General features: G+C 68.6%; 6 protein-coding genes across 6 annotated transcripts in view; 3 read left to right on the top strand and 3 right to left on the bottom strand.

Annotated features, from left to right (window-relative positions):
* Positions 1-313, top strand: part of CHLNCDRAFT_138323 (hypothetical protein) — a gene marked incomplete at both ends in the record, with an annotated part of 1,364 nt that extends 1,051 nt beyond the window's left edge. The window contains one exon of the mRNA XM_005844891.1: positions 89-313. Within this exon, the coding sequence (XP_005844953.1) occupies positions 89-313 (225 nt within the window). The remainder of the gene's footprint in view (positions 1-88) is intronic.
* A 2,708-nt stretch (positions 314-3,021) lies between these two features.
* On the bottom strand, positions 3,022-4,644 carry CHLNCDRAFT_138321 (hypothetical protein; the record flags this gene model as incomplete). Its single annotated transcript, XM_005844784.1, has 8 exons — positions 3,022-3,160; positions 3,307-3,384; positions 3,610-3,649; positions 3,825-3,932; positions 4,041-4,113; positions 4,228-4,321; positions 4,431-4,477; positions 4,609-4,644. 8 exons carry the CDS (start codon positions 4,642-4,644, stop codon positions 3,022-3,024), a joined length of 615 nt encoding a protein of 204 aa, XP_005844846.1.
* A 31-nt stretch (positions 4,645-4,675) lies between these two features.
* CHLNCDRAFT_138320 (hypothetical protein) lies at positions 4,676-5,974 on the bottom strand (the record flags this gene model as incomplete). The annotated part of the gene is made up of 5 exons (XM_005844783.1): positions 4,676-4,796; positions 4,985-5,080; positions 5,236-5,310; positions 5,423-5,484; positions 5,699-5,974. 5 exons carry the CDS (start codon positions 5,972-5,974, stop codon positions 4,676-4,678), a joined length of 630 nt encoding a protein of 209 aa, XP_005844845.1.
* Positions 5,975-6,451: 477 nt separating this feature from the next.
* Positions 6,452-9,122, top strand: CHLNCDRAFT_138319 (hypothetical protein; the record flags this gene model as incomplete). Its single annotated transcript, XM_005844890.1, has 9 exons — positions 6,452-6,502; positions 6,619-6,825; positions 6,954-7,007; positions 7,153-7,251; positions 7,482-7,972; positions 8,156-8,342; positions 8,521-8,584; positions 8,783-8,860; positions 8,977-9,122. 9 exons carry the CDS (start codon positions 6,452-6,454, stop codon positions 9,120-9,122), a joined length of 1,377 nt encoding a protein of 458 aa, XP_005844952.1.
* Positions 9,123-11,246: 2,124 nt separating this feature from the next.
* CHLNCDRAFT_138316 (hypothetical protein) lies at positions 11,247-17,208 on the top strand (the record flags this gene model as incomplete). The annotated part of the gene is made up of 19 exons (XM_005844889.1): positions 11,247-11,483; positions 11,806-11,936; positions 12,182-12,260; positions 12,577-12,644; positions 12,848-12,916; positions 13,297-13,384; positions 13,562-13,627; positions 13,805-13,864; positions 14,058-14,111; positions 14,329-14,424; positions 14,528-14,627; positions 14,803-14,912; positions 15,103-15,162; positions 15,382-15,456; positions 15,748-15,808; positions 16,194-16,306; positions 16,490-16,693; positions 16,845-16,952; positions 17,086-17,208. The coding sequence occupies 19 exons, from the start codon at positions 11,247-11,249 to the stop codon at positions 17,206-17,208; spliced, it is 1,902 nt and encodes a 633-aa protein (XP_005844951.1).
* A 977-nt stretch (positions 17,209-18,185) lies between these two features.
* CHLNCDRAFT_138315 (hypothetical protein) lies at positions 18,186-24,643 on the bottom strand (the record flags this gene model as incomplete). Its single annotated transcript, XM_005844782.1, has 16 exons — positions 18,186-18,239; positions 18,434-18,556; positions 18,707-19,024; positions 19,178-19,270; positions 19,479-19,571; positions 19,812-19,925; positions 20,194-20,559; positions 20,904-20,975; positions 21,077-21,481; positions 21,700-21,861; positions 22,102-22,266; positions 22,527-22,631; positions 22,910-23,212; positions 23,394-23,689; positions 23,888-24,253; positions 24,469-24,643. 16 exons carry the CDS (start codon positions 24,641-24,643, stop codon positions 18,186-18,188), a joined length of 3,210 nt encoding a protein of 1,069 aa, XP_005844844.1.
* Between the last annotated feature and the right edge of the window lie 675 nt (positions 24,644-25,318).

Genomic DNA, 25,318 nt, shown 5'->3' with positions numbered 1-25,318 from the left:
CAAGGGTGGCAGGGGCGGCGGCGGCGGCGGCCGAGGCGGCGGCGGCCGAGGCGGCAGCGGCCGAGGCGGCGGTGGCGGCGGCTTCAAGAGTGGCGGCAGTGGCGCCCGCAGCAGCGGGGGCGGCAGCTTCAAGGGCGGCAAGCCTGGCGGCGGCGGCTTCAAGGGCGGCAAGCCTGGTGGTGCTGGCGGCGGCTTCAAGGGCGGCAAGCCTGGCGGCGGCGGCGGCTTCAAGGGCAAGGGCGGCGGCGGCGGGCTGAAGCCTCGCGGCGGCGTCAGCAAGGGCGGCGCCAAGGGCGGCAAGGGCCGGCGGTAGCAGCCTTCCTGTGCCTCTTGATGCGCCATGCTGCAGCCGTTGATGGCACTGCCCACGCGTATTGTAACCCTTTCAGGCATTGGCAGGAGAGGCCATTGTGGGCCCCGTGGCAAGGGGTGCCCGCTCACCTCCCTGGGCACAGCACACCCCAGCAGGCAGCTGATGCACCATTTTGGAGCCCTGAAATCGAAAAGGTATCTCTGATAGAGAGCCAGGGCATTGATTAAGGCAGGGCCTGGATCCCAGCCCCGCGGGCTGACGCCACCAATCCGCCTGCGCCACGTCGGCGGCGCCCTCCCCTGCTCCAAGAGACCAGCGCCCGACTCGTCTCTCTGTCGCTGAAATCCGAGTTCAAAAATGGCTTCCACAGCGCGGAAGCAGCCCAAGATGCAGTCCGCGCAAGTTCGACGAGCCACGCTGCTCCTGGCGGCCGCCCTGCTGGTGCTTACCGTCAGGCACGCCAGCCAGCCCACGGCAGGGTCCCCAGCAGTGCTGGGCGACCAGCAGGGCAGCAGCAAGCAGCCGCCGGGGTACACGCGCATCTCCATCTCCGCCGCTGGAGCGGTGCAGCGGCTGGAGCCTTGCAGCCTCGCGACAGAAGATCAGAGCGGGCTTCTTGCACCCAGCACGCACAAGAACAAGGTGGGGCCGGGTAGGGCATTTAAGTCAGCAGCAGCAGCGAAGCTGGCAGGAGTCGAGTGGACCCCGCCCAGGGGGCACCGCACGCACCGCACGCAGCCGCGCCGCCGCCCGCCTGCTGCCGCATCCTCTTGAGGCAGGCCGGGCAACCCCCGCTGCCTACCCCCCTCTGCAGATCGTCACCTTCATGCCCTTCAACACAGAGCTTGAGATGCTGGAGGTAAAGCTGATGGAGCTGTGGGATGTGGTGGACGCCGTCATCGTCGTGGAATCCACCCTCGCCTTCTCGGGCAAGTGGGCGCAGCGGGAACGCGGTTCAGGCTGGCTGGCTGGCTGGCTGCCTGCCTGCCTGGCTGGATAAGTTTGTGGCTACCTGGCTGGGCTTGAGGGCGGATGGTGGGCACGGGCCTCCCTCAGCTTCACCGCAGCCAACCTCCACATCTCCCGCCACGGGTTGGTTGCCCCCGCCGCCCACCGCTCATTGCCTGGAGCCCCTCACATCGCAGGCGCCCAGAAGGTGGCCGTGCTCCAGTCCCAGCTGTGCACCCCGCGCTTCGCCCCCTACCTCGCCAAGCTGGTGTATGTGCATCTGGACCAGGCCCTGCGGGACCCCGCCGGCGACGCCTGGGCCTGGGAAGCGGCGCACCGGGTGCGCCCGACTGCCCGGCTTACTGCTTGCGGAACGGCCAGGGCCTGCAGCCGGGCATGGCGCTGCTGGCAGCGTACTGCTCCCAAGCTGGGCAACCTTTCCCGTCAGCGCCATTGCCCAGCCGGCGCCCAGCCTGTCCTGCCCTCCCCTGCCTACCAGTGCAGGACTGCATGCACACGGTGGGCGGCCTGCTGGGCCTGCAGCCACAGGACCTGGTGCTGTCCGCTGACGTTGATGAGCTGCCCACGGCGGCGGCGGTGGCGGGGGGCGCCAACGCGGTGTGGAACGAGATGGCCGCCGACAACGGCAGCGCCCTGCTGCCCGTGGTGGAGTTCGAGCTGACCATGTAGTGAGCGTATGTGCTGCCGGGCGGGGCAGGTGCCTGCCTACACCCCCGCTCAGCAGCCGCCCAAGCGCTGGTGCCTTAGTGGAGAGGGTACACTATGCATGCTATACACAAGTCGTGGCCTGCTAGCCACCTGCCTGCCCGCTCACGGCTGCATCATCACTTGCATCGCCGCCCCGCCCGCCAGCCCTTGGCCCACGCCGCGCGCCGCCCCTGCCCTGCGCCCCGCAGCTACTTCTCCCTGTACCACAGGGTGCAGCCCTGGCCGCACTACGCCAAGGTCTACCCCTTTGCGGTGGGCGGGGTGACCAGCCACAGCGCGATGCGGGTGCGGCACGACCAGTGCGAGGGCTGCACCTACCCGCATGAGCACATCAAGGTGGGGAAGAAAGCGCGGCACGGCGGCACGCGTACGACCCTGGGCCAGGCATGCCCAAGCGGGCTGCGGCTGCATCCCAGGGAGCTGCGCGGCAGCAGCGCCACTCTGCTGCCCTGGCTCCAGCGGGCGTGCCCCTTGCGCTTCCGCCGGTACCAATGGTGCCATTCCGCTGGTGCGCCCCGCAGACCGTCAGGTCCGTGCCGCAAGCCGGCATCCACCCCACCTACTTCTTCGAGTTCGAGAAGCTGATGCAGAAGCTGCGCTCCTTCTCCCACTTCGACCACTGGGAGTGGGGCGCCGGCCAGACCGACGAGGAGCTCATCCAGCGGGCGCGCAGCAACCTGCGGGACAACAAGGGCTGGTTCGGCGTGGAGATGGAGCTGGTGGACCCCCAGCACAACCCGGAGCTCATGCCTTTCAAGCCCGCCGTGCGCGCCGCGCTCATAGCCCACGGCCAGAGGCTGCACGCCAACCAGCTGGGCTAGCGGGGCGCACGGCGGCAGGCGGGGCCGGTTCAGAAGGGGCTTCGGCGCGCCGCTCTTTACATGCCACCCTTAAACTATGCAACAACCGAGTGAGCTGGTGTGTGAGTCGATCTTCTCAACGGCACGCCCGAAAAGAGCGTGGGAGTGGGATGTACCGGGTTCAGGCTGCTGCCGCTTTGCCACCGCCAGCGCTACTGGCCGACCCTCAACTCAATCGCCGGGGCCTTGCATCGCCACCGCCACGAGCGAACGGAGCGAATGGCGGTACGGCGGCGGGCGGGCCTCCAGGGTGGCGTCCACAGGGTGCGCCCTGTCCCGCCCAGCCGCCTTCTCCTGCCAGGGGTGCTCCCTGCAGCAGCCACGCCGCGCCAGGCGCCGCCCCACATGGAAGCAGCGCGTGCAACTGTACAGTACGCTCAGGCACCGGTACCGACAGGTACCTAATGCGGGGCAAGAGGGCGGGCATGTGGGTGTGTGAAGCTTGCATGCCTGTACGCGGCCGGCAGCTTGTTGGGGAGCGGGCGCTCCCCGGTCTTCTCCTCCAGCAGGTGGGCAGTCTCCTCGTACAGCCGCCTGCAAGAAAGAGGCGCAGGAAATGGTCAGGGGATGGTGTGAGGCAAGCAGGCGCTCACGCGCAGCTGCGGGACGCTGCCGGCATGCTTCCGCGGGGGGGGGGGGGGGGGGGGGGGGGGGGGGGGGGGGGGGGCAGGGCGGGTGGCTTGCCGGCAGCTGTCGTCGCTGTGGGCCCGCGGGTTGAGCGGCACCAAGCGGGTGGTGTTGAGGACGTTGGGGCAGAACATGCCCAGATAGGGCGGACCGATGTAGGAGCCGCCCCTGCCTGCGGGCGTCCAGGGTGGCAAGAGGAGGGTGGCAAAGAGGACACGGCGGCGGCGGGGACGCAAGCTCTGCGGCTTCATGGCCTGCCATGCACGAGGCAGGTGTGCAGGAGCGCTGGCTGCCACCACATGGGCTGCCACCACCAAGGCGCCTGCTCCTGCACCCGCGCAGCGCACCGTCCAGCTCTGGAGCGCCTGCAGCATACACGAGGCTGTATGCGCCGCGGCTGGGGCTCTGCCCCATCACCCGCGCCGCCGCCGTGAACAGCCACGACGTCACCTTCTCTGCAGGCAGGCGGCAGGGGTGGGGGCGGCAGCGCTGGGTTGCAGGGCACGGGCAGGAGTGGGCAGGTGGGATGCTTCATGAGGGGAGGCTGCTGCAGGCACGCCCACCCGGGGCGGTCCGGTCGTACAGAGGCGTGGACACCAGCCCAGGCTGTGTGGCGAGCACGTCCACCCCAGAGCCCTGCATGGGCGCAGCCGCGGCTCAATGGACAACAGCTCAGGACAGCTTGCAGCCAGCGTCCTGCCATGCGCAATGCAGCCTCGGCCCCATTCCCCGCGCGGCCGCTCCCCACACCTTCAGGCGCTTGGCCATCTCCCGAGCGGACATGAGGCAGTACAGCTTTGAGTTTGAGTACTGCCACAGGTCGCTGTCGCGGGCCCACTCCCCCCTGCAAGGGAAGGGCAGCCGGCCAGGTCCCAGGGGTCAGCTGCGGCGCACAGGCGAGCCTAGCAGAGACGGCAGCCTGGTAGACAGGTGTTTGCCTGGCTGGCGCTCACCCGAGGTCCCCCCACTGCAGCGTGCCCAGCTGCTCAAACGCCGAGCCCTGCCAGATGATGCGGGAGGGGGTGGCGGCTGCAGAGGCAGGAGCGCGCGGCACAGAGCAAGGCCCCAAGTCAAACCCAACCACAGCAGCATATGGCAAACTGGGCAACAGGCCAGCTGGGGAGCAGGCACCGGCAGCTGATCAGGCAACTCGTGAGGCATGCCCATCGCCCTGCGCTGCACTGCACTGCGCTGCACTTCAAGCAGAGCTGGTAGGGCCGGCCGCGGGCCTGCCTATCAGCTCCGGCAGCAGCAGGTGGGCCAGGTAGAAGTGGCCCAGGTAGTTGGAGGCCAGGGTCAGCTCAAAGCCGTCGGGAGTCCTGCAGGTGGCACTTGTAGGCATCGGCAGCACACACTGCAGCGGGCACCGGCGCGCCTCGCCAATTTTCGACAAGAGCCGGCAGCAGCCGCAGCAGGCATCCGCAGCTCGACATCAGCATCAGCATCAGCAGCAGCAGCTGGCGTCAGATGGTGTTAACTAGAGGCTCAGCTGGCACCAACCACTCACTTCTTGTAGGGCCACAGGCAGCTTCCCGCGTTGAGCGCCAGCACGTGCAGCGGCACGGCCATGCCCTTGAAGGCCGCCGCAAAGGTGCGCACCGACCTGCGTTGGGGCAGGCATAGCCACACAGGGGAGACGAGGGGACACGCCGGGCGGCGTCGCTGTCTGCGTGCCACACGCTCCTGCTCTGGAACGCCGGCAAAGGCGCCATCGGCTCGGCTCCTCCCTGTTGCCGCACCGCCTCATTCATGGCTCACTTGAGTGAGGCAAGGTCGCACTGGAAGAAGTCCACTTTCGCTTTGGGCACAGCCTCCTGCACGCTGCGCAGCGCCCTGCAGGGGCAGGCGCAAGAGCAGCGGTTGCACAGCCGCCGTTGCAGGCGGTTTCCCAGCACGAGCTGCTCTGGCGCCGCCCCCCGTTGCCGCTCCCTCCTTCCAACCTCACCGCTGCCCGTTGGCATAGTCGTCCCCCAGCAGGAAGAGGCGGGCGTTTTTGGCGCACAGCATCTGCATAGGGGCCGGGCATCGCCCAGCGGCAGGTCGGGCGGGTGAGGGAGCGGACGAGCCAGGGTCTGTGCTGCAAGCTTGCTCCTGCTGAAACCAGACTGCCAGCCCACACAAGCAGGGCGGGGTGCCTGCCGGACGGGCCGGCCAAGGGTCGAGAGGTGCAGCAGGCGGCCAGTGCGACGCAGCAACCGAGGCGGCGCAGCTCCCCTCCAACCTTGGCTGCCTCCAGCCCCACTCCGCTGGTGCCGCCTGTGATGAGGATGTTGGTGTTGGCTAGGTCGAGTTCCCTGGGCAGCGGATAGGAGATGGTGGGCCCAGATGCCAGCGGCGTAAGCGGTGGCGTGGCCGCCGCTGCCGCCGGGGCGGCCTTGGACGGCGAGGAGGGGCGCCTGGGCGCCGCAGAGGTTGCCCCGGCGGCTGCCGAGGCTGCCGGCGGGGCGTCTGGCGTGGCGCCTGCTCGTGTGGATGTGGGCAGGGGGGGCGCATCCATTGCGTGACTGTCAAGAGAGAGACGATTTGTGCAGTTGCTGCAGAGACGAATTGTGTAGGTGACAAGAACAAGCAAGAGGTGCAACACGCAGGAGGTGCAAAAGACAATGCCACGGCGCTGCTCGCCGCCACAGCACGGCAAAGCGCGACAGGCGGGCAAAGCCAACCGCCCGAAAGCGCCAATCCTGGAGTGTCCTGGAGTGTCCTTACTGTCAAAGCGCACGCCCACGGGTCTCGATTCCGCACCGCCAGGCGCCCACCAAACATCAACTGCACACATTCCGCAAGTGCGCCGGCCGTAATGGGTTCAAGTGGCTTCGCTGCCTCGTCGCAGCAACTTACAGAGGCCGCTGTGCCGCTAGCGCGCGGGAGGCGCCGCCATGCCGCCGCCGTCGCCTGAATGGTGTGCTGGCGCCTTGCTGCCGGCGGCTCGCAGGGTCTTCCCTAAGAACCTGCCAGCCCCTCTGGGGCGAAGGAAATGGAGACACAGGCGGACCCACAGCAGCGCGCGCGGCAGCTGGCCCTTGCGGTGAGCCGCCGCACGATGCGGTGCCAGCAGGATGTGCCCCGAGCCACCCCGCACTGCACACCCAACACGTTGGGTCCTGACACACCCACCTCCCCGGCTGCCTCCGCCCTGCGCAGGTGCGCAGCCAGATGGTTCTGACTGGGGAAGACGAGGAGGTGCTGTGGTGGCTGCTGCACCGCCACGCCGCCCCCGCCGCCGCCGCCGCCGCCGCAGCGGCCGACGAGCAGGGCGACGGCGGCGCGGGCAGCTCGGGCGGGGAGCCGGGCGCCGAGCCCTGCCTCAATTACGACGATTTCACGCAGGCACGCCTGCCGGCCATTCCAGTGGAGTTGCGCTGGTGACCAGCTCGCCGATTGGCAGCAGCGCATGCAGGGTGGGAGGGACAGCAGCACGGCGGGGCTTGCTGCCACCCGACCACCTGGCCCTTGTCTGCCTGTCTCCCTGTCCGCAGGTGGCAGCCGAGTGCCGGGAGGCCATGGGTCCCAGCGCAGACGTCTACTTCCAGGTCTGGGGTGGAACCCTTCCTGGCTGCCTGCCCGCTGCCGCCGCGCCGCTGCATGCGCCCATTCCACGCTGCTGCCAGCCGCGCGCAGTTGCTTGGCCAGGCCAGCTCACAGCCGCTGGCCACCCCATGCCGCCGCCGTGGGCAGGCCTCCACCTTCCTCAGGCTGGCGCGCGATGCGGGCGGCTGCGTGCCAGCGGCCGCCATCTTCCGGTACTGTGCGGCGCGCTCTGCACAAATACAGCTGGTGGGTGTGGGTGTGGTGGGCTGGGTAGGGACGTGCAAGCTTAGCTGGGGGAATGCGCAGATGAATGCTGGCCGGCCAAGCGTGGCGGGGTGCAGACGTGCCCGCTGTGCTGCTGTTTGCTGGCCTGTGGTGCGCTCGGTGCTTGCTGCCCATTGGACGGCCTGGGATGGCTTGACGCGGCTGCTACCTCAGGACGCCCGCCCTGCTGGGCCGCCGCCCGTGCCCTGCAGCGGCTGGAGCTTGGCGTGTTGGACGGCGCCTGCAGCGGTGCTCTGTCGCCTCACCAGCTGCGCGGCTGGCTGGCTCGCCGGGCCCCGCTGACCGCGTGCAGCGAGGCGCTGGTGGCGGAGGGCGACTGGTGCGAGGCGGTGGCGGGGCGCCTGCTGCTGCTGCATGCGCGGCGCGGCAGGCTGCTGATCCGTGACCTGGTGGGCAGCCCCGAAGTACATGAGCTGGTCATGGCGCTGCACGCCCTGGAGGCGGCAGATGCGGCGGCGGCTGCGGCGGCGGCGGCGGCGGCTGCGGCACCAGCCGGGGTTGATGGCGGGCCAGGTGGAGGCGGCCAGCAGGGTGGAGCAGCCGGGGCAGCCTCGGCGGCGGCCCTGGCGGCCGCGGCCATCCAGCAGCAGCAGGGCTGGTTCTCTCCGGGCGCGGCGGCGGCGCTGCGCCTGCGCTTTGCTGAGCTGGACGTCGACGCGGATGGGCTGCTGAGTCAGCGAGAGTTTGCCAGGCAAGGGAGCGGCCGCGCCGCTCCTTGCCGCTGCTGCCGCCGCCGCCGCTACCCCTCCGGCTGCTGTAAGGCTGGCGCCTGTTTGGTTCTGCTCGTGGCTCTCCCCGCTGTAATCCTGCCTTTGTGGGACCTGCCTGCGATTCACTCCTCCGCCTGCCTCCCTCCCCGCTGCAGCTTCAGCCAGGGTACCATGACCCAGCTGGCCATCCAGCGCCTGTTTGCCCACCACTGCCGCGGCGGCGCCATGGACTGGCCAGCCTTCTGCACCTTCTGCGCCGCCTGGGAGCAGCGCCACCACCCCGCCGCCATCCGCTACTTCTTCCCGCTGCTGGACCTGCGGGGCGGCGGCTGCCTGGGCCAGGTGTGTGTGGCTGGGCTGGCCCGTGGTTTGGTTGGCTGGGTGGGGTGGGGGGGCAGGTGAGCTGTTGGTGCAGGGGTCAGCCTGGCTGGAAGGCCTGGCGGCCAGCAGTGCAGCATCCAGCCAGCGCGTGTGCTGTCCCAACCCCTGCGGCCGCCATGCTGCGCCCCACCTGGCACAGGGCGACCTCTACACCTTCTTCCGGGAGGTGCACGCGCTGTGGGTGGCACTGGGGCAGTATGCAGGTGCGTGCTGTGCGCGCTGTGCATGCTGCGCATGCTGCCCCTTGCTTTCCCTTGCCCCGTGCATGTTGCCTGGTGTTCCCCGGGCCGCCATGGGCACATGTGGCGCAGGGCCTGCGCCACATGTGCCCGCCCAGTGAGGGGACGCCCGCGCCTGCCAACTGCCTGCCAGCCGCCTGCCTGCCTGCCCTGCGCGTGCAGAGCTGCGTGTGGAGGATGTGCTGGCAGAGGTGAACGACCTGCTGCAGGCGCCAGACCCAGACAGGATCACGGCGGCAGGTGGGGTGGAGCAAGCAGGGGCAGGGCAGCTCAGCTGCGGTGATCAAACTGTGATTGCATGTGTTGGGGACGCCCACACTGCTGGCCTGCTAACCCTGCTGCCTGTCTGTGTGCAGACCTGCAGCGGTGCGGCGCCGCGGGCACCATCATCGGCCTGCTGCTGGACGTGAACCTGTTCTGGGAGTATGAGAACCGAGAGGCGCTGCTCCAACAGCAGCAGCAGCAGCAGCAGCAGCAGCAGGCGCAGGTGCAGACGCCGTAGCAATGGGGGCACCACACGCGGGCGCGTTGCTGTTGCAGTTGATTGAACCGCCCGCTGATCGTGGTCATGAGCTGGTGGTGCCCTCCTGCAACAAGCTGCCAGGGTACTTCCCGCCGGCGCCACAGCACAGGGGCCCGCCGTACCGCGCTGACATCACCATTCCAGAAACCCAACGGAGATCGCTGTAAACACCCATTCTCGACTGCTGATCACGGCGAGCTATCGTCAACGCACCAATTCACGCTCGAATCGCCAGGAGCGAGAGAACAGAGATGGACAAGGAGCCTGCTGACGTCTTTGCGGCGGGAGGGGATGTGGAAGAGAAGGCCACACCAGTGAGTGTTTTTCGAGGAGTCGGTAAACCGTCAACACGAGCGCGGGGGCGGTGGGGGAGTGGGGGAGCTGTCGGGCACCCCAGCAACGAGCCGCGCGGCGGCGTTTCGATGCTTAATGGACATGGTGCGAGATGCGAGATCGGCAGCAGGGCGCAGCTGCTGCTCCGAGAGCGGCAGCAAAGAGGCGTGCTGATGGTGGACTCCACAACCATACCCCGCCGCCGCTCTACCAGAGCCTAGCTCAGTTTTCAATGCGTTTGGCATGCCTGCAGGCTGAGGCGATGGGCCACGAGACATTGACGCACCACAAGGCGAGGTTGGAGGTGGGCCACACAGGTGCGCCGGGTGGCTGCGGGCGGGAACGCTGCAACGACCACCTTGTACCAGCTGCCTGCAGCACAGCCGAGTTGCTGCTCAGCTCATTTCAGCGCTTGCGCTGTTTCCTGAAGTCTGCACAATGCTAATTTGGCACTGCATTGATGCCATGAACCAGACCCCCAGCCTCATGCCCACAGCCCCGCCTCGCGCCTTGCCAAGTGCGCAGACTGCCGCCGCTCGCTCTTTTACCCTGCGTTGCCCTGCAGACGCTGAGCTGCTCAAGGAAGAAGGCGCCGACTTGCCACATGACACCATGGCCGGCCACGTTAGGCTGCACGGCCCTGCTGACCCAGAGGTCTGAGCGGCTGCCGGGCAAAAAGCGCCGGCTCGCCATGCGCGGCGCTGGGCCCTGTCTGACCCCAGTGGCATGTGTGGCAGGGGCTATGCAGCCTCCAACAGCGAAATCAGATCACCATGTATCAACAGAATTCCAGTAGATGTTGAACGGTCTTCAATCTGTCTCTGCGTTTGATGCACCAATCATGAGCTGCTGGTGTGCCGACCAGTGTGCCCCCAATTTTGCATGCCCTGTGTGTTTACTGCCATGTGATTGACTGCCGAGTAGAATGAAGAAAGAGCACGCTGTGGTACCGCTCAGCACCGCTCGTACATGTGCGCTCTGAAGGCCGCCTGCTCCGCCAGCCACTCCACTTCGGCCGGCAGCCGCTGCCTGGCGATCCTTGCCCTGGCACCGCCGTGGATGCTGAGCAGCCCAGCCCTGCCAGGGGTGTCGCCTGCTTTTGCAGTGCCGCTGCCACCGTCCGCCATGATGCCAAACTCGGAGCCGGTGTGATGGCTGCCTCCAGCCAACGGCGTGCCTGGGGCCAGCGGAGGCACGCTGAAGCTGCCATTGCCGGCCGCCTCTCCTGCATCACTGTGGCTGCCAGCGCTGGCTCTGCTCCCGCTCGAGCTGCCGCCGCTGCGGGTTGGCTGCCAGTCAACGGCCGCCTCGCCGCTGCTGCTGGCACCGCCCTCGCTGCCGCCCGCGGCCTCAGCCTTGGATGCGGTGACCCTCTGCTCCGTGGCGGGCGCTGCTGTTACGCGAGGGGTGGCGGGCTGGGCCCTGCCAGCGCTGCCGCCCCGGGGTTGTGTCTTGCCGGCTCCGCCCGCCAGCTTGAGCCGCAGCCCCGTCGTGGCGGCGCGCAGGTGCAGCCCCCAGGGCTGCTTGCTGGGTGTCGGGTCGGCCATGCTGCCTCCTTAGCCGGCTAGGCTATCTCCCCAGCTCATTCAATGCACGCAATTGAATGCACCACGGTCTCCGCCGCTGCCGAGAAGCCGGCATCACGCTGCGCCAACAAGCGCTGCTGCGCTTTCTTGGACGGCATCTCAAACGAGTCCCCCACGCCCCTTCGCCCTCATTTCCCACTCTGTCTACGACACAACGCCCAAGGCAATTCGCAAGCACGCAGCCATGGCCACTCGCGACGTCCCCTCCCACCCTGTGACTGCCGAGGAGGCCGAGCACCCCAAGGGGGTGCTTGGGAAGATCAAGGAGACGCTGGGCCTTGGGGGCGCCGGCGCGGAGGAGGGAGGCAAGACCGTGACTGAGAGCGTCAAGGAGACAGCCCAGGTTGCCAAGGAGAAGGTGACCGCTCCCGGTACCCCCGGTCGCGCGGGCGCCGTCGCGCCCGTCTGCCCCGCCTCCGAGGTTGGTGGGAGGGCTGGAGGGGCCGCCGGGCAGCTGCCGAGGCTGGGCAGGGCGGGCCCGCTGGGTGACGGCAGCTGTGCGCCGCCGCCGCCGCTGCCAGCTTGTGGGCGCTGCTGACGCGCTGCTGACCCAAAAGGCTGCTGCATGGTTGCCGCGGCCTTGGCGCCGGGTCCTCTAATGCCATGAGAGTGCTAGCTCGTTTGCCCCAGGCGGCTCCAGCGAACAGTCCCCTCTCCCCTAGGCCGTGCGCAGCCCCCCAGCTCCCGCCATAGCTCCCACCATCCCCTCCGGCGCCCTTCCCCTCCCCACCTCCCCACCGTAGGAGACGGTTGACAAGTGGAAGAAAGCAGAGGCGGAGACGGTGCGCGCCGAGCACGCCGGCACCCGCGCCGAGGAGGTGGCCTGCGAGGCAGATCGCATCGCGGCGCAGGCCGCCGCCGCCAAGGGCCTGACGTGAGCACTGGCTCGCGGGCCCGGGAGGGTCCGGGGTGGGGGTGGGGGGGCCTCGCGCTGGCCTGCTGCCCTGCTTGCCTATCGTGCCTGCCGGGCCAGGATCCCTGCCCGCTGGCCTCGGCTGTCCGGCCGCACTGGCCCTGCTCCTAGCCCCTCGCAGCCCACCGGCGTCGCCTGCTGCCTGCCTGGGCACGCCTTCACTCCTCCCCCTGTTTGCCCGCTCCCCTGCTGCCCCCGGCCTGCAGCGCCGACGCCGCCCGCCAGGCCGAGGAGCTCAAGGCCAAGCGAGAGGCGCTGGATGCAGAGGCTCGCCGCCTGGAGCAGGTGTGTGCTCAGACCCCTGGCCCTCGCACCCTCACTCCTCCTTTCCTCCTTGTCCCTCGCGACACCTTCTTCACCTTCTGTGCCTCTCTGCGCACCCTGAGGCACCCTGCCCCTGCCCCCGCCCCCGCCCCTCGCAACGGCACCCCGCGGTGCTGCGGGCCCTCCCCTGCGACACGCAGCGCCGCGCTGTGCTGCTTTGTGATGGCCGCTCCGGCGTGGGGTGGATCTCCAACTCACTTATAATTGCCTGCTGCCGCTGCACTTGTAATTGCCTGCTGCCGCTGCCTGCCGCCCTGGGCCCTGCTACGCCCCGCAGGAGGCTCGCGACCTCGAGTCCCAGCTGGAGCATGCCCGCCAGGTGGCGCAGCGTGCGGAGCGCCGCAGGTGCGGGCCAACACCCTTGGGTGGAACGCAGCGGTCATTGTGCGCTGCCCAGCGCGCCTGCTGCGCATCATCCCTGCTTGCCCTCCCGCCTGTTCCTGCCACGTCTTTAGTCTTGGCGCCGGGCCTGGTCTGTGCGCCTACGCCCCCACCCACCTGCTGTGCCTGCTGCGCCCACCTGCCTGCCCGCCCGCCTCTCCTTGCAGGGTGGAGATTGTGGAGGAGTCCAAGCGCATCGCCCAGCCCTCTGCCGAGCTCAACAGCGAGGCCGACAGGTGGGTTGGGTGGCGCTGAGCTGGGCTGAGCTGGCAGCACAGGCCGATGGGTGGGTGCGCCAGGGGTGGTGGTGCTGGGTGGAGGGGAGCATGGTTACGGGTGTAGCATGATCAGGCAGCGCCTTGTCGCCTGTCCATGCTGCTCCCCAGCGCTGCGATCCTCGCCCACACGCCCCCCTGCCACCCTCGCCCTCCCTGCCTACCCGGTCACCTGCCCACACTCGCCACCACATTCCATGCCTGTCAGCCCTGCGCTCCCTCGCGCCCTCTCCCTACACGCGTTCATGCGCGCATGGCATCACCCCCCCCTCCGCCACCACCCGCGACGCCACTCACGCCCCCCGCCTGCGCCTGCCGGGCCCGCCTCCCGCGCGCTGCAGGCTGGCGCGTGAGGCGCAGGCCATGCGGGACCGCGCCATGGACCTGGAGCGCCACATCCAGGGGCTGCGGGCCGGCAAGAAGATGAAGGTGGGGTGGAGGAGGGCAGGGGAGGAGGGTGGTGGTGGGGGCGCATGCGTGTGTGTATGTGTGTGTGCTTCTTTGGGTTTGGGCCAGAAAGTGATTGCGTCGTGGGGAGTCGTGGCCAGAGTGTTGTGCCGACCAGGGAGCACACCTGATTGCCTGCCCTGCTCCCCACCCCCGCAGGAGGCCATGCGCAAAGAGGATGAGGCGCAGCGCCTGGCCGCCGAGAAGGGAGACCTGCAGCAGCAGGTGGGGCGCGGCCTGCCAGCCGACTGTTGGCCTAGGCCTGCCAGCAGACTGTGTTGCTGGGACAGGGAAGGCCTTGCAGGCTCTCCCTGTGGGCCATGCCCGCCAACCCATTCGCCTGTTGCTAGCCTGCGCCATTGCCCGACGCCGCCCGCCTGCGCTGCCGCCTGCCGCCTGCAGGCTGCCAGCGAGGAGGAGGACGCCAGGCGCCGGGAGGAGCAGTCGGAGCGTCTGATGGAGGTGATTTGCGGCTACCATGAGGGGGCTCCTGGGTTGTATAGCTGGGCCCGGGCAGTGTGCGGCGCAAGCAGGCAGGCCAGGCAGGCTGGAGGCAACACACCAGCCAGCCCTTGATCGCTTGCCTGGATCCCCTCGTATCCCTCCATTCACGCTCACCCTTGCTTGGCCGCGTCCCCTGCTGCTCCCGCCGCAGGCGGCCCGCCAGGAGATGCGGGAGGCCGATGAGCTGGCCAAGCAGTACTGGATGGTGAGCTGGCGGTACAGTGTCCTGCCTGGATGTACCGCCTGTCCTGCCTGCCATCCAGTACCGCCCGCCGCCTGGACTTGCTCTCACAGCGGCCCGCTAGCCCCAGCCAGCGGATGCCCAGAGCCTGGAAGTTGCCAGCTCTGCCTGTCGGTGACCCCGTGCCTCCTCACCTCCCCGCGCCTTGCGCCGCCCGGCCCCTGCCCCCTCCTGCCCGCAGAAGCGCGACCGCGCCAAGGAGCTGGAGGCTCAGGCCAAGGGCGAGTCCGGGGCGGCCGCCTCCGAGGCGCGCTCCGCACAGAAGAAGCGCGTGACGGTGAGCTGCATGGGTGGTGGTGGGTGGTGGGGTGGGTGAGCTGTGTGCCTGATGTGCCCCCTGCCTCATGCCAAGCTGCCGCTATCCTGCCAAACCCCTGCAGGCGGAGCGCATGGAACGCAAGGTGGAGGCTGCGGCGGCGGCGGCGCAGCGCGCCCTGGAGGAGAAGGCGGCGATGGAGCGAGAGGCGCAGGCGCTGGAAGGTGGGGCGCGGAGTGCGCCTGGCAGCGCCCAGGCTGTCTTTTTTAGGGCAGAGAGACGAAACCACAGGACCAGGTCCCACCTCCAACACACCTTCGCGGCACGGCGCGCTTTGGCTCGCAAGGTTAAGCTTGAGCTTGCTGCGCTGCGCCTGCCCCGCACCACGTGGGCCTGCAGGCGAGAAGGAGACGTCGGAGCAGCGGGCCGCCAGGCTGGAGGCGGAGGCAGAGGCGCGCCGCGCGGCTGCCGGGCAGAAGGAGGAGGAGGCTGCCCGCAAGCGCACCGAGGTGAGGCGGCGCTGCTGGGTTTTATGGGACCTCGTGTTGCTGGGCAGGGCCGGGGGGGCTGCAGCAGGGGCGGGGGAAGGAGGCGAGGCAGGGGGCGTGCCAGTGGAAGCTCGCTGCCTGGGCTGGGAAGGCCGGCCCTGGAGGTGAGAGTGTACGCCCGACCCGGCTGCCGGCGCGTGCTGCCGTGCAGGCGGAGACCGTGGTGGCGCAGGGCCCGGGCGACACTTCGGAGCTGGAGCGCAAGGCGGTGGTGAGTGCTGCGTGCATGCGGCTGCAGCAGCGCCCGGATGCAAACCCTGTTCCTTAGCCAGGGAGCTTGTGGGTGGGTGTTCAGCAGAGCGGTCGGCACGGCAAAGGAGGAGGAGGAATGCCCCGAGCATCTTTTCGCTTCTCGGCCTGCGCTTGCGTCAATTAACCTGCTGACTGCTCGCTGCCTGCCTGGCCTGGCCTGGCCTGGGCCTGCCTGCAGGAGGCGCGCGAGGCTGCTGCTGCTGCGCAGGCCGAGAAGGACAGGCTGGCCCGCGAGGCGCGCAGCCTGGAGCAGGTGAGAGGGGCGCCGCCGCTGCTGCTGCTAATGACGATGATACTCTGCCCGCTACTGCCGCCGCTGCTGCGCTGCCCGGCACTGCCGGCGCTGGCGCCGCGGCTGCGCTGCACTCCACGGCCGGGCAATGGAGGGCATAGGTTCCGGGACCCTCGCCCGCAGGCGCAGCTTCTGCAGCCACGCCCGAGCCTGTGGTTGCTCATCAGCCTGCTCAGCTTGCTTGCTCAGCGCACGCTCCTGCCTGCCGCCTGCCACGGCGGCCGGGCTGCATGTCCCCTGCCTGTTGTGCAGACCTCCCAGCGCGGCATGGAGGAGAGCCAGGCCAAGGTGGAGGAGTTCAGGGCAGCCAAGGGTAAACGGGCAGGGAGGCAGGGAGGGTGTCCTTCCCTTGTTTTTGCGCGCTGCATGCTCTGCGTGTGGGCAGCGCTTCCCGTTGCACACTCGTGCACCTGAGCTGTGCAGCGAAGCTGCGTGGAGTGACGTTGCCGTCTACTTCCTGTGAAGTGCTGCTCCCCATCCTGCCAGTCCTGGGGTGGCGGTGCATGCGCACCCCCTGCACCAGGCCAGGGCTGGCAGTGGTTGCTCACCACCCACAGCAAGGCAGACGGCCACGCCCCTGCACGCCTGCCTCGCGGCGCCCGACGTGCCTGCCGCGCACGCTGCGCTGCCGTGGCAGCCTGGCTGGGCAGGCAGGCAGCTGCCTGCTCATCCGTGGTGTGGCGCCGTCTGCCGTGCAGGCGAGGCGGAGAGGCTGAGGGAGAGCGAGGAGGAGCACTGGCAGCGCGCCAAGGAGCTTGGCGACCAGGCGCGCCGCTCGGGGCGCGAGGAGGTGACCAGGCGCCTGGAGCAGGTGCGGGTGTGGTGCTGGGTGGGGTGGGTGAGCCTCTTGGGGGGCACGTCAGCCGGGGCATTCAGGAACAAGCCTCAGCAGCCTGCAGTGCCCTGCTGGCATGGAGCAGCTGCCCCGCTGGAACGACGTGCCCGTCCTGCACGCCCCTGCCCACCTGTCGCTGCCTGCCTGCCGCCCTGCCAGGTCGAGGAGTCGCAGCTCACCTCCGCCACCGCCACGACGACCCGCACCACCACCACCGGCGCCGCCGCCACCACCGAGGGCAAGGCCACCGGGGCCGAGGGCGGCGGCGGCGCCGACCCGAGCCAGGAGTACGGCGTGCATAGCGGGCGCAGCGTGGCCGACATCTACAAGGCGGGAGCCGACACGGAGGAGGCCCCGGACAAGGTGCCTGCCGCCGCTGCTGCCTGAAAGTGGTGCTGCTGCTGTGGACACTGCAGCAACTGCGGCAAAGCAGCTGTCCTGTCCTCTGGAGGCCTCTGCCGAGGGGACCACCACCCCACGCCCTGCCTGCCCGCGCCTGCCCGCCTGCCCGCAGTTCGAGGCGCAGGGGCACGAGACGCTGCAGCACCACAAGAAGTGCAGCCACGAGCCCGGCGCCACCGACGCAGGCGCGTGCGGGCTGCAGGCTGCTGCTGCTGCCGCTGTGGCCGGCGCTCGCGGCAGGGAAACTGCTGTTCCTCCCTGTTCCTCCCTGGACAGGCTGCCGCCTGTGGTCTGCTCCTAACGGGGTCCCCAACTCTCCTTCCTGCCCTGCCCTCCTGCCCCTGCTGCTAGAGATCACTGCGCTGGCCTCTCCTCCCTCCCGCCTGCCTGCAGAGCTGCTGCGTGACGAGGGCGCCGACCTGCCGCACCGCACCAAGGCCGGCAATGTGGAGCTGCCTGGCGCGGGCGAGAGCTGAAGGCGGCCGGCGAGAGTTGGACTGGAAGAGTCAGCGCTGCAGAAGCAGCCTGCAATACTGCAGTTAAGAGCAGCAAGGGCCACAGCAGGGCACTCAGCCCGTGGCTGAGTGAACCCACCCCTCTCTTCTTTGGGGCAGCTTTCCATCTGAACGTCAGCCCTGCTTTCTACAGATGAGCGTTGCACGTCCGTTTCCGTCTGATGTGTGTTGTCCCTTTCGTCTGATCTGTCTGTTGGCCCGATGATGCGTGTGAAAGGGCATATGCTTATGAAAGGGCACTCTTACATACGGTAGTACAACTGTGAGGGGGAAGAGGCGTAGGCCCCCCTATGGGCTGGCCGAACACGTACAGGTGTGTTGAGTGGGGTTCACTTGGGAGAATGGGCAGCGGGACAACCTAGACAAGACAGCAGAGGGATCAGTATTAGGAGGACAAGGACAGGGCAGGCCCGGGGCAGTTTGTGCGCAAATCCGCGCGAGGCGCTATGAGGGGCTAGAGCGATACTGCTCAGGCTGGAAGCAAAAGGATGGGAGACTCGCGAGCAGGAAGCAGCCGATGCTATAAAATTGACGACATGAACATGGATTCAGGAGAGCTGAGGGTGCAACGAAAGGGTTCTGGTTGGTTGGTAGTATGGAATTGCTCAGAAGGTGCGCGTGGCGCCTGTGTCGCTTCAGGAAGAAAGGATGAGATGAGATCATGCAAGGGATGGATGCAGAGGCTCATGGGTAGTATGTAGTCAATAGGGGCAGTAGTAGGCGGGTTTCTATCGAGTAGAGGATCGGGTTCAGCTTCGGTTAGTCTAGTCAGCATGGATAGGGGCCAGGCCTGGGCCGGCGCGGGCCAGGCCTGCCGCAAGATAGAGGTACAGAGATGGGTGCTACACCCTATGCGAGGCGCGATCCAAGGAAGCCGGGTGGGAAGGGCCTCCCCCGGCTTCGGTCTCTCTCTCTTTCTTCTCTCGAAGCGCGGTGCATCAGTACCCCAGATCCTCCAGGGTGGCGGGCAGCTCGCCCTGCGCCACCTGCGCCTGCACCAGCACAGCACAGCAACCCCGGCACCTCATCGTCAGCGGGCCTGCTGCAGCAAACTGCCCACTGCTGGCCCTGAATGGCAACTTGCAAGCCACGATACCGCGATACATCCTGGTGCCACACCATGCCTCCTTGCTTGGTGCAGGCCTGAGCGGCTCCTGCCGAAGTGAGCCCCGCCAGCCAAACCCACCTCTGGCTCATCGAGCAGGTTGGTCACAGAGAGGCCCTCCACCACATCAGGCGCCAGGAAGAGGCTGGGCGAGAGGAAGAAGAGCGGAGCGACCACGCTGGCAAAGCCAGCAAAGCCAAAGGGCTGCAAGGGAACAGCATGGGAAGAGCAAGGCGGGCACGTCGGCGCCTGCGCCTGCTGCGCCTGCCGCGCCGCAGCCATGCATGCCCATGTGCGGAGCAGGTGCGAGCATTCAAGATCAACGCAGACCAAAGCAGCAGGCCTCGTGCCCACCTGGTCATACGCGCCGCTCCTCCGCCGCTGCTCCGCCCGCTGCTGCTGCGCGCGCTGCTGGGCGCGCTGCTGCTGGGCGCGCAGCGCCGCGCGCTGCTGCTGCTGGCGCTGCTGCTGGCGCTGCTGCTGCGCGCGCAGGCGGGCGCGCTCCTGCTCCTGGCGTTGGCGGGCCCTCTCCTGCTGCGCGCGCTGCTGCTGCAGGCGCTGCTGCTGCTGGCTGGCCACCAGGCCCCTGCCCGCGCCCCCGGTCAAGCCTGTGCCACGGCTGCGCTGCTGCAGCGACGGAACATTGCGCAGCACTGTGGCCGTCCTGGCGCGCTGCACGGCGGCAGGGCGCAGGGGCACATGATCAGCCATCAGCGGGCCAGGCACGCGTGGCATGTGCAGGCCTGCTGCTGCCCTGCTGCCAGCCAGCAACGGGCCAGCCCTGCGGCTGGCCAAGGCTAGGCCTGGGCAGGCTGCGCTGCTCACCTCCTCCCTGAGCTGGCGGCGCAGCTGCTCCAGCTCCGCCTTGGCAACAGACAGCTCCTTGGCCCGCAGCTCAGCCAGCTCCCTGTCAGTCAGCTGCACAGCAGAGGGAGGGGCGATACGCACCACGTGTGTGGGTACGAGGTGCGAGGGTGGGTGGGTGCGTCGACACCGTTGCATTAACATTGCTGCTGGGCCGCAATGTTGTAGATTGAGGCGCGCTGGCGTAAGCTCTACGCGTGCACGACACCCCAGCCCCACGCCCAGCCTCCGGCAAGCATCGCGGCAGGCAGCTGAGGCGCACCATGCGGCCGTAGCGCAGGAACTGGGACAGGCTGAAGTCCCTGGGCAGGGCCAGCACGCCAGCCATGATGACAGACGCCGCCGCGGCGCCAAACTGCAGCCCAGTGGGAAGGGAGGGCGCGGCGTGACTGTGAGTCGCAAGTTCCCGCTGCGGTTGCCTGGGGCCGGCCGTGCGTCAAAGCAAGCAAAAACGCATGGCCACGGAACAGCGGCTCAGCCTGCCGGCCTGCATGCCTGCTGCTTTGCTAGCGGCAGGCAGCCAGGCGGGCGGTGCAGGTGCAGGAGCAGCAGCAGCAGAGCAGCAGCGCGAATAGCAGCAGGCCACAAAACTCACCAGCGAGATGTCGCGGCTGTTGCTGGAGCTGGAGCCGCTGCCGGGCTTGGCCTCCTGCTTCTTGCTGCTGCTGCTGGCGGCGGCGGCGGCGGCCGCCGGCTTCTTGCTCTTGTCCTGCAGCCACGGGTGCCACGTGACGGTTGTGAGTTGGGGCTGGCGGGGGCGGGAAGGGCGGCTAGTACGGGAATATTTAGTATTAGTAGGGCCTGGCGGCCTATTAGTATACCTCCCTGCCAGAACTCCCTCCCTCCCTCCCTCCCTGAACCGACCTGCCCAGACGGGCACATGGACCCCCCCCCCCAAGACAGCAGCCAACCACACAACACACACACACACACACACACACACAGCCAGCTACAGCCAAGAGAACACCACCTCCCACCTTCACCTCTGCCGCTCCCTGCACCGCCGGCTGAGCCGCGGCGGGCTGGGGCGCCGCAGGCGTGGCCGCAGGCCGGGCTGCAGCCGCGGCGGCAGGTTGCTGGGCTGGCGCGGGCACTGGCGCAGGGGCCGGCTTGGCTGCAGCCGCGGCGGCAGGCTGCTGAGCCTCAGGTGCGGGCGCGGACGCGGGCTTGGCTGCAGCCGCAGCGGCAGGCTCCTGAGCTGCCGCTTGCTGTTGTGCTGGCGCCGGCGCGGGCGAAGGGACAAGCTGCTCAGCCGCAGCCGCAACAGCAGCCGCAGCCGCAGCTGGCTTTGCCGCCGCCGCGGCGACGCTCTCGCCAGACTGATCAGCCTTGGGAACCTCCAGCTGCACCCAACAGAGCCCAGAGCGAAAGGAAAACCCCGCAGCAGCGCAGCCTGTTGAGCTAGGCTCCCCAGCGCACACAAACACACGTGTAGCTCCGCATGTGCACGGCTCGGATGGTAGGTGGGCTTCAAGACACGCACAGTATGGCTGAGGCTAGGAGCCTTGGAGACACGCTCACACAGCCCGACACAGTTAACCACACACACACACACCGACACGAGACGCAGGGCATTATTATGGACGCGGACAGACACACCCCATACCCGAAACACCTGCGACACCAAACACGACCGACCAACCAGCCACACACGCTCACACCACCCACATCACCCCGATGGACGCACCTCAGCAGAGGTCTTGAGAGGAGCAGGCTTGGCAGCCTCCACCTGCACCCGGGGCGAAACAAACACAGCAGCCTGTGAGCGGGAGAGGAGGTTGGCATGCAACAGCATCAAGTGCGGGCTAAACGAAAGCGGCGTGAAATCAGTAGCACGGGAATGGTGCCTGCAGCACGCACCTTGGCTGCTGGTGCTGGCGGTGCTGGTGCTGGCTTGGGCGGCGGCATGGAAGGCCACGACAGCGTTGCGGCGGGCTTGGGTGCCGCGGCAGCAGGTGCAGGCTGCGAGGCGGCGGCAGCGGGCTTGGGCGCTTCGGCCGGCTTGGCAGGGGCAGGGGCAGGCGCGGGCTTGGCGGGCGCCGCTGCGGTGGCGGCAGCGGGCTTGGGCGCTTCGGCCGGCTTGGCAGGGGCAGGCGCCGGGGCGGGCTTGGCAGGTGCCGCTGCGGTGGCGGCAGCTGGCTTGGGCGCTTCGGCAGGTTTGGCAGGGGTGGCAGCCGGCTTGGCGGGCGCCGCTGACGTGGCAGCAGCCGGGTTCTCCTGCTTCTGCTCAGCCTGACCAAAGCTCTTTTGCTTGAGAGCGTTCATCTGCGGCAGGCGCGGGACCAGCAGGGGCGCAGGCGGGTGCATCGATGGGCACACAGCGAGGCAGGCGCTGCTGCTTGCACGGAGCGGACTGAGCGGGCAGCGCAGCAAGCAGCCAGCATGCCGCGCATGGCCCTTCAGCAGCCTGGTGCCACCCAGGCCAGGCCCATGCGCCATGCACACAAGCCCAGCGCTGTCTCTCAGGGCGCCTCCTGGCGCACCTCTGGGGAGGCGGAGAAGGAGGACTTGGCCTTCCCATCCGCCGCGCTTTCCACCTTGGCCGCCGCGCTTTCCACCTTGGTCGCGGGAGGCACGCTGCTGGAGGAGCTGGGTGGCTGCACGGCAGCCAGCATCTTGCGCTGCTCCGCCGTCCAGTCGCCGACCTGCGAGCGGGACGGGCAGGAGGCGGAGCCGGGCAGGCTGGGGCAAACGGTGACCCTCCTCTCTCGTGCATTATCGGCACACCCTGCCACCACCACCCGGGTCTTGGGCTCAGCCCTACATCAGGCACGGCAATTCAAAGCCACTCCAGGGCGTGTTGAGCGGGCTCGACGCGCCGCTGCCGGCCAGCCGCCAAGCCACGGCGACCCTGCACACACCCCACGCACAGGCAGCCCACGCACCTTGCCCTTGATGGCATCCATGCTGGGCACGCCCAGCTTCTGCAGGCCCTGCGCCAGCGGGTTGGGCTTCTTGGAGCCATCCTCACCCGCCAGCTCCACGCTGGCAGCCAGCAGCACGGCGCCGGCGCCGGCCGCGACCGCGCCCGCCACGCCGGCCGCAGCCTTCTGCGGCGGCGGAAGCGGCAGCGGATGGGGGGGGCAGGCGGCGGTGAGGGCCGGGCGCGCGTGCAACGCGGCGGGCCGGCGGACGTGGGCAGGGCAGGGCCGCGGCGGCGCTGGAGGGAAGCAACTGGCTGAGCTGCGCCCTGGTCGGCAGCCAGCATGGGGCGCCCACCATTGCCACACCCCCGGCTAACCAGCCAGCCAGGCAGCCAACCCGGTGAGGGTGGTCCCTCAACCACTGATGCCCCCCGGGGCTCACTCACCCAGTCAAAGCCGCGCATGCCGCCAAAGGAAGGCGCCTTGTAGGAGCCGGCATAGGTGGGCGTCTTGTACGAGGCCCGCTGCGGCTGGTAGCTACCGTTGGTGTTCTGCAGGGCAGGCGTGGGTGGGCACCGAAATGTATGTGTGTGTGTGTGTGTGTGTGTGTGTGTGTGTGTGTGTGTGAGAGAGAGAGAGAGAGAGAGAGAAAGAGATGGGGACAGAGAGACACAAGAGCTGTGCGCCTGCCTGTGTCATGATGGCAGCGCCAGCATTCACACAGCAGCTCCACAGGCCGGATGCACGCGGCAGGCAGGCAAGCAGGCGCGCCGGCAGGCAGCGCCACCAGCCCTGCACTCCACCCAGCGCCGCTCCCCTCCCTCCTCACCCTCTGCGGCGTGGCCATGCGGGCCTGCCTGGGCTGGCCGTTGCCGTTGCCGTTCACGTTTCCGTTGCCGTTGCCGTTCACGTTGCCGTCGCTGCCGCCCTCACGCAGGGCGGCCCACCTGCCCTGCCTGCCCTGCGACCCCCGAGAGCCCTGCTGCTCCTGCTGCGCCTGCAGCGCCGCCATCTGCTGGTCCTGGCGCTGGCGGGCGGCCTCCGCGGCCTTGGCCAGCAGCTCCGCCTGCCGCTTCTCCAGCTGCTGGCGCTCCTCCTCCAGGCGCCGCCGCTCCTGCCGCTCCTCCTGCTCCTGCAGGCAAGGACGGAGCGGGCGCGCGAGGGCTGTGGCACAGCTGCCACGCAAAGCTGCCACGCACTGCCAGCATGCGTCACTGATGCAGTAGCCACAAACACTAGCAGCCTGCCCGCTCCCTCCCTGCCTCTCCCCACGCCCATCCTGCCCACTCTACCCTACACCTCGCCCAGCCCACCTCTGAGGACGGTGCCAGCCCCGCCCAGCGGCTCAGCGCGGCGGCCGGGGAGGAGGCCCTGGCCTTGTCCTCGCGCTCGCGGTCCCGCCGGTCCTTGGTGCGCTTGCGGATCAGAAAGTCCAGCTGGTCGGCCGAGAAGTTGGAGGCCTCCTCCTGGGACAGTATCCCGTCCGCCACGTAGCCGTCTATGTTGCGCAGCAGCGTGGAGGCCAGGGAGAGGCCGTTGCCGTTGCCGTTGCCGTTGCCGTTGCCGTGGCCGTGGCCGTTGGTTGCGCTCATGGCGGCGGCGCCCGGCTCTGCAGGGAGGATGGCAGGCGTGGGGTCAAGGGTGGGTGCGGGGGGAGGGTTGAATGTTAGGAGGGAGTGCGCGGCACTGTGAATGAATGGAGCGGAGGGTCGGCAGGGCATCACTGGAGGCAAAGCGCGCGTGCAGCACACTCTGCCGGCCCCCGTTGCCAGCAGGACATGCGGGCAGGCAGAGGCAGGGCACTCACCCTCGTCGCATGAAACCGTGAAGGCGGTGCGCGATGCCGCGACAGCCCCCAGCACCTGCAGGGTCAGACAAGAGTGGGGCACCAGTCGGTTGCGATGTTGAGGCTGCGGGCCGGCGCCCAGGGCAGGCGCCGCCGCCTGCTGCACCAGCTGGGCCCTGCTGCTCTTGCTGCCGCCGCGGCACCGGCAGGACAGACGCGCGGGCAGGCCTGCCGTCCGGCAGCCTGCGCGTGCCTGCAGGCTGCGGTTGGGGCCCCCCTCCCAGTCGAACGAGCCGTCCCCATTGGCCACGACCATTTTGAACTCGTGCCGCCCCGCCGGCACATCCAGCGTGACGTACCACACATCGCCATCAGACCAGTTCATGACTGGTAGGAGGGAGGGAGAGTGGGAGGGAGCAAGGGAGGGAGGGCAACGGCTAGTCAGCAGGAGAGGGGAGCGGCTTTTGAGGGTGGGGATCAGATTGCATTGTGCCGGCCCGGCGGGCTTGCAGAGAGGTGTTGGCGGCGAGCGCCGCCTCGCTGGCATGTGCGCCAGGCTGGCACGCCGAGCATCGCGGCCAGCGGCCACCCCTGCTCCTCACCTGGCGCTGCTGTGGGGTCCCAGTCTCCCATCTCCGCCGTGCCGCCCACCACTTTCAGCACCTGCCCAAACTGCAGGCGGCGGCATGCCTTGAGCGTGACGGCGGCGGTGGGCTCTGCTGAGGCGGGCGCCGTGGCAAGCCGCGCCTCCACGGCCACGCTAGTGCGGCCCTGCATATCACCGTGAAAACAGAAAATCAGGCACCGGAGAATTCGGGGATGGGCTCCCAAGCTGGGAGAGCGGCTGCAGCCCTGGGTGCTGGTTGCTAGACCATCCGACTCCCCCACAGAAACTACCGCCACGGCCCAAGTGCGGCGGCCCGGCATGAGAGGGTTCCCAACTCTCCCTCCAGCCATCCATTCCAGGCCCCAGGCCTGCCCATTGTGTTTCTGCCCAGCCCGGCCAGTCTACGGCTCCACGCCAATCACCTGCGCACGCTGCTGCCGTGGCGCTGGTCGGCATGTGCGGCCGCGGGAGCGGAGACCTGCACAGCAGCGCGGGGCGCCTACGTCGGAGACTGGGCGCATTTGGGCACGCACACGGCGAACACCGCCCTCGGGGGGCTCACCTAGCCCGTTCTTGGCCGCATGGGGCGGGCCTAGTGGTGCTGTAGGAGGCACGCTGGTGGCAAGCGCGCTGGCCTGCATAGTGCCAGCCTCGCCCTCGCAGTGGATCCCTGGCCTGTGATTGTGTCCGGGGGACGCCTGGGGGCCGAGAGCATGGGCGCCAGTCGAGAGCCTTTCCTTGCGCTGGCGCCCACAGCCTGCGGCCATCACAACCTACTACTACAACTCCACATCAAATCTTGCTCACGCGACCATGAATCAATACCCAGCCTTAATTTCGTCACT

This window comes from Chlorella variabilis, assembly GCF_000147415.1.
Source record: "Chlorella variabilis unplaced genomic scaffold CHLNCscaffold_20, whole genome shotgun sequence".
Classification (NCBI taxonomy): Eukaryota; Viridiplantae; Chlorophyta; class Trebouxiophyceae; order Chlorellales; family Chlorellaceae; genus Chlorella; species Chlorella variabilis.
This window is presented reverse-complemented; position numbering and strand designations above follow the sequence as displayed.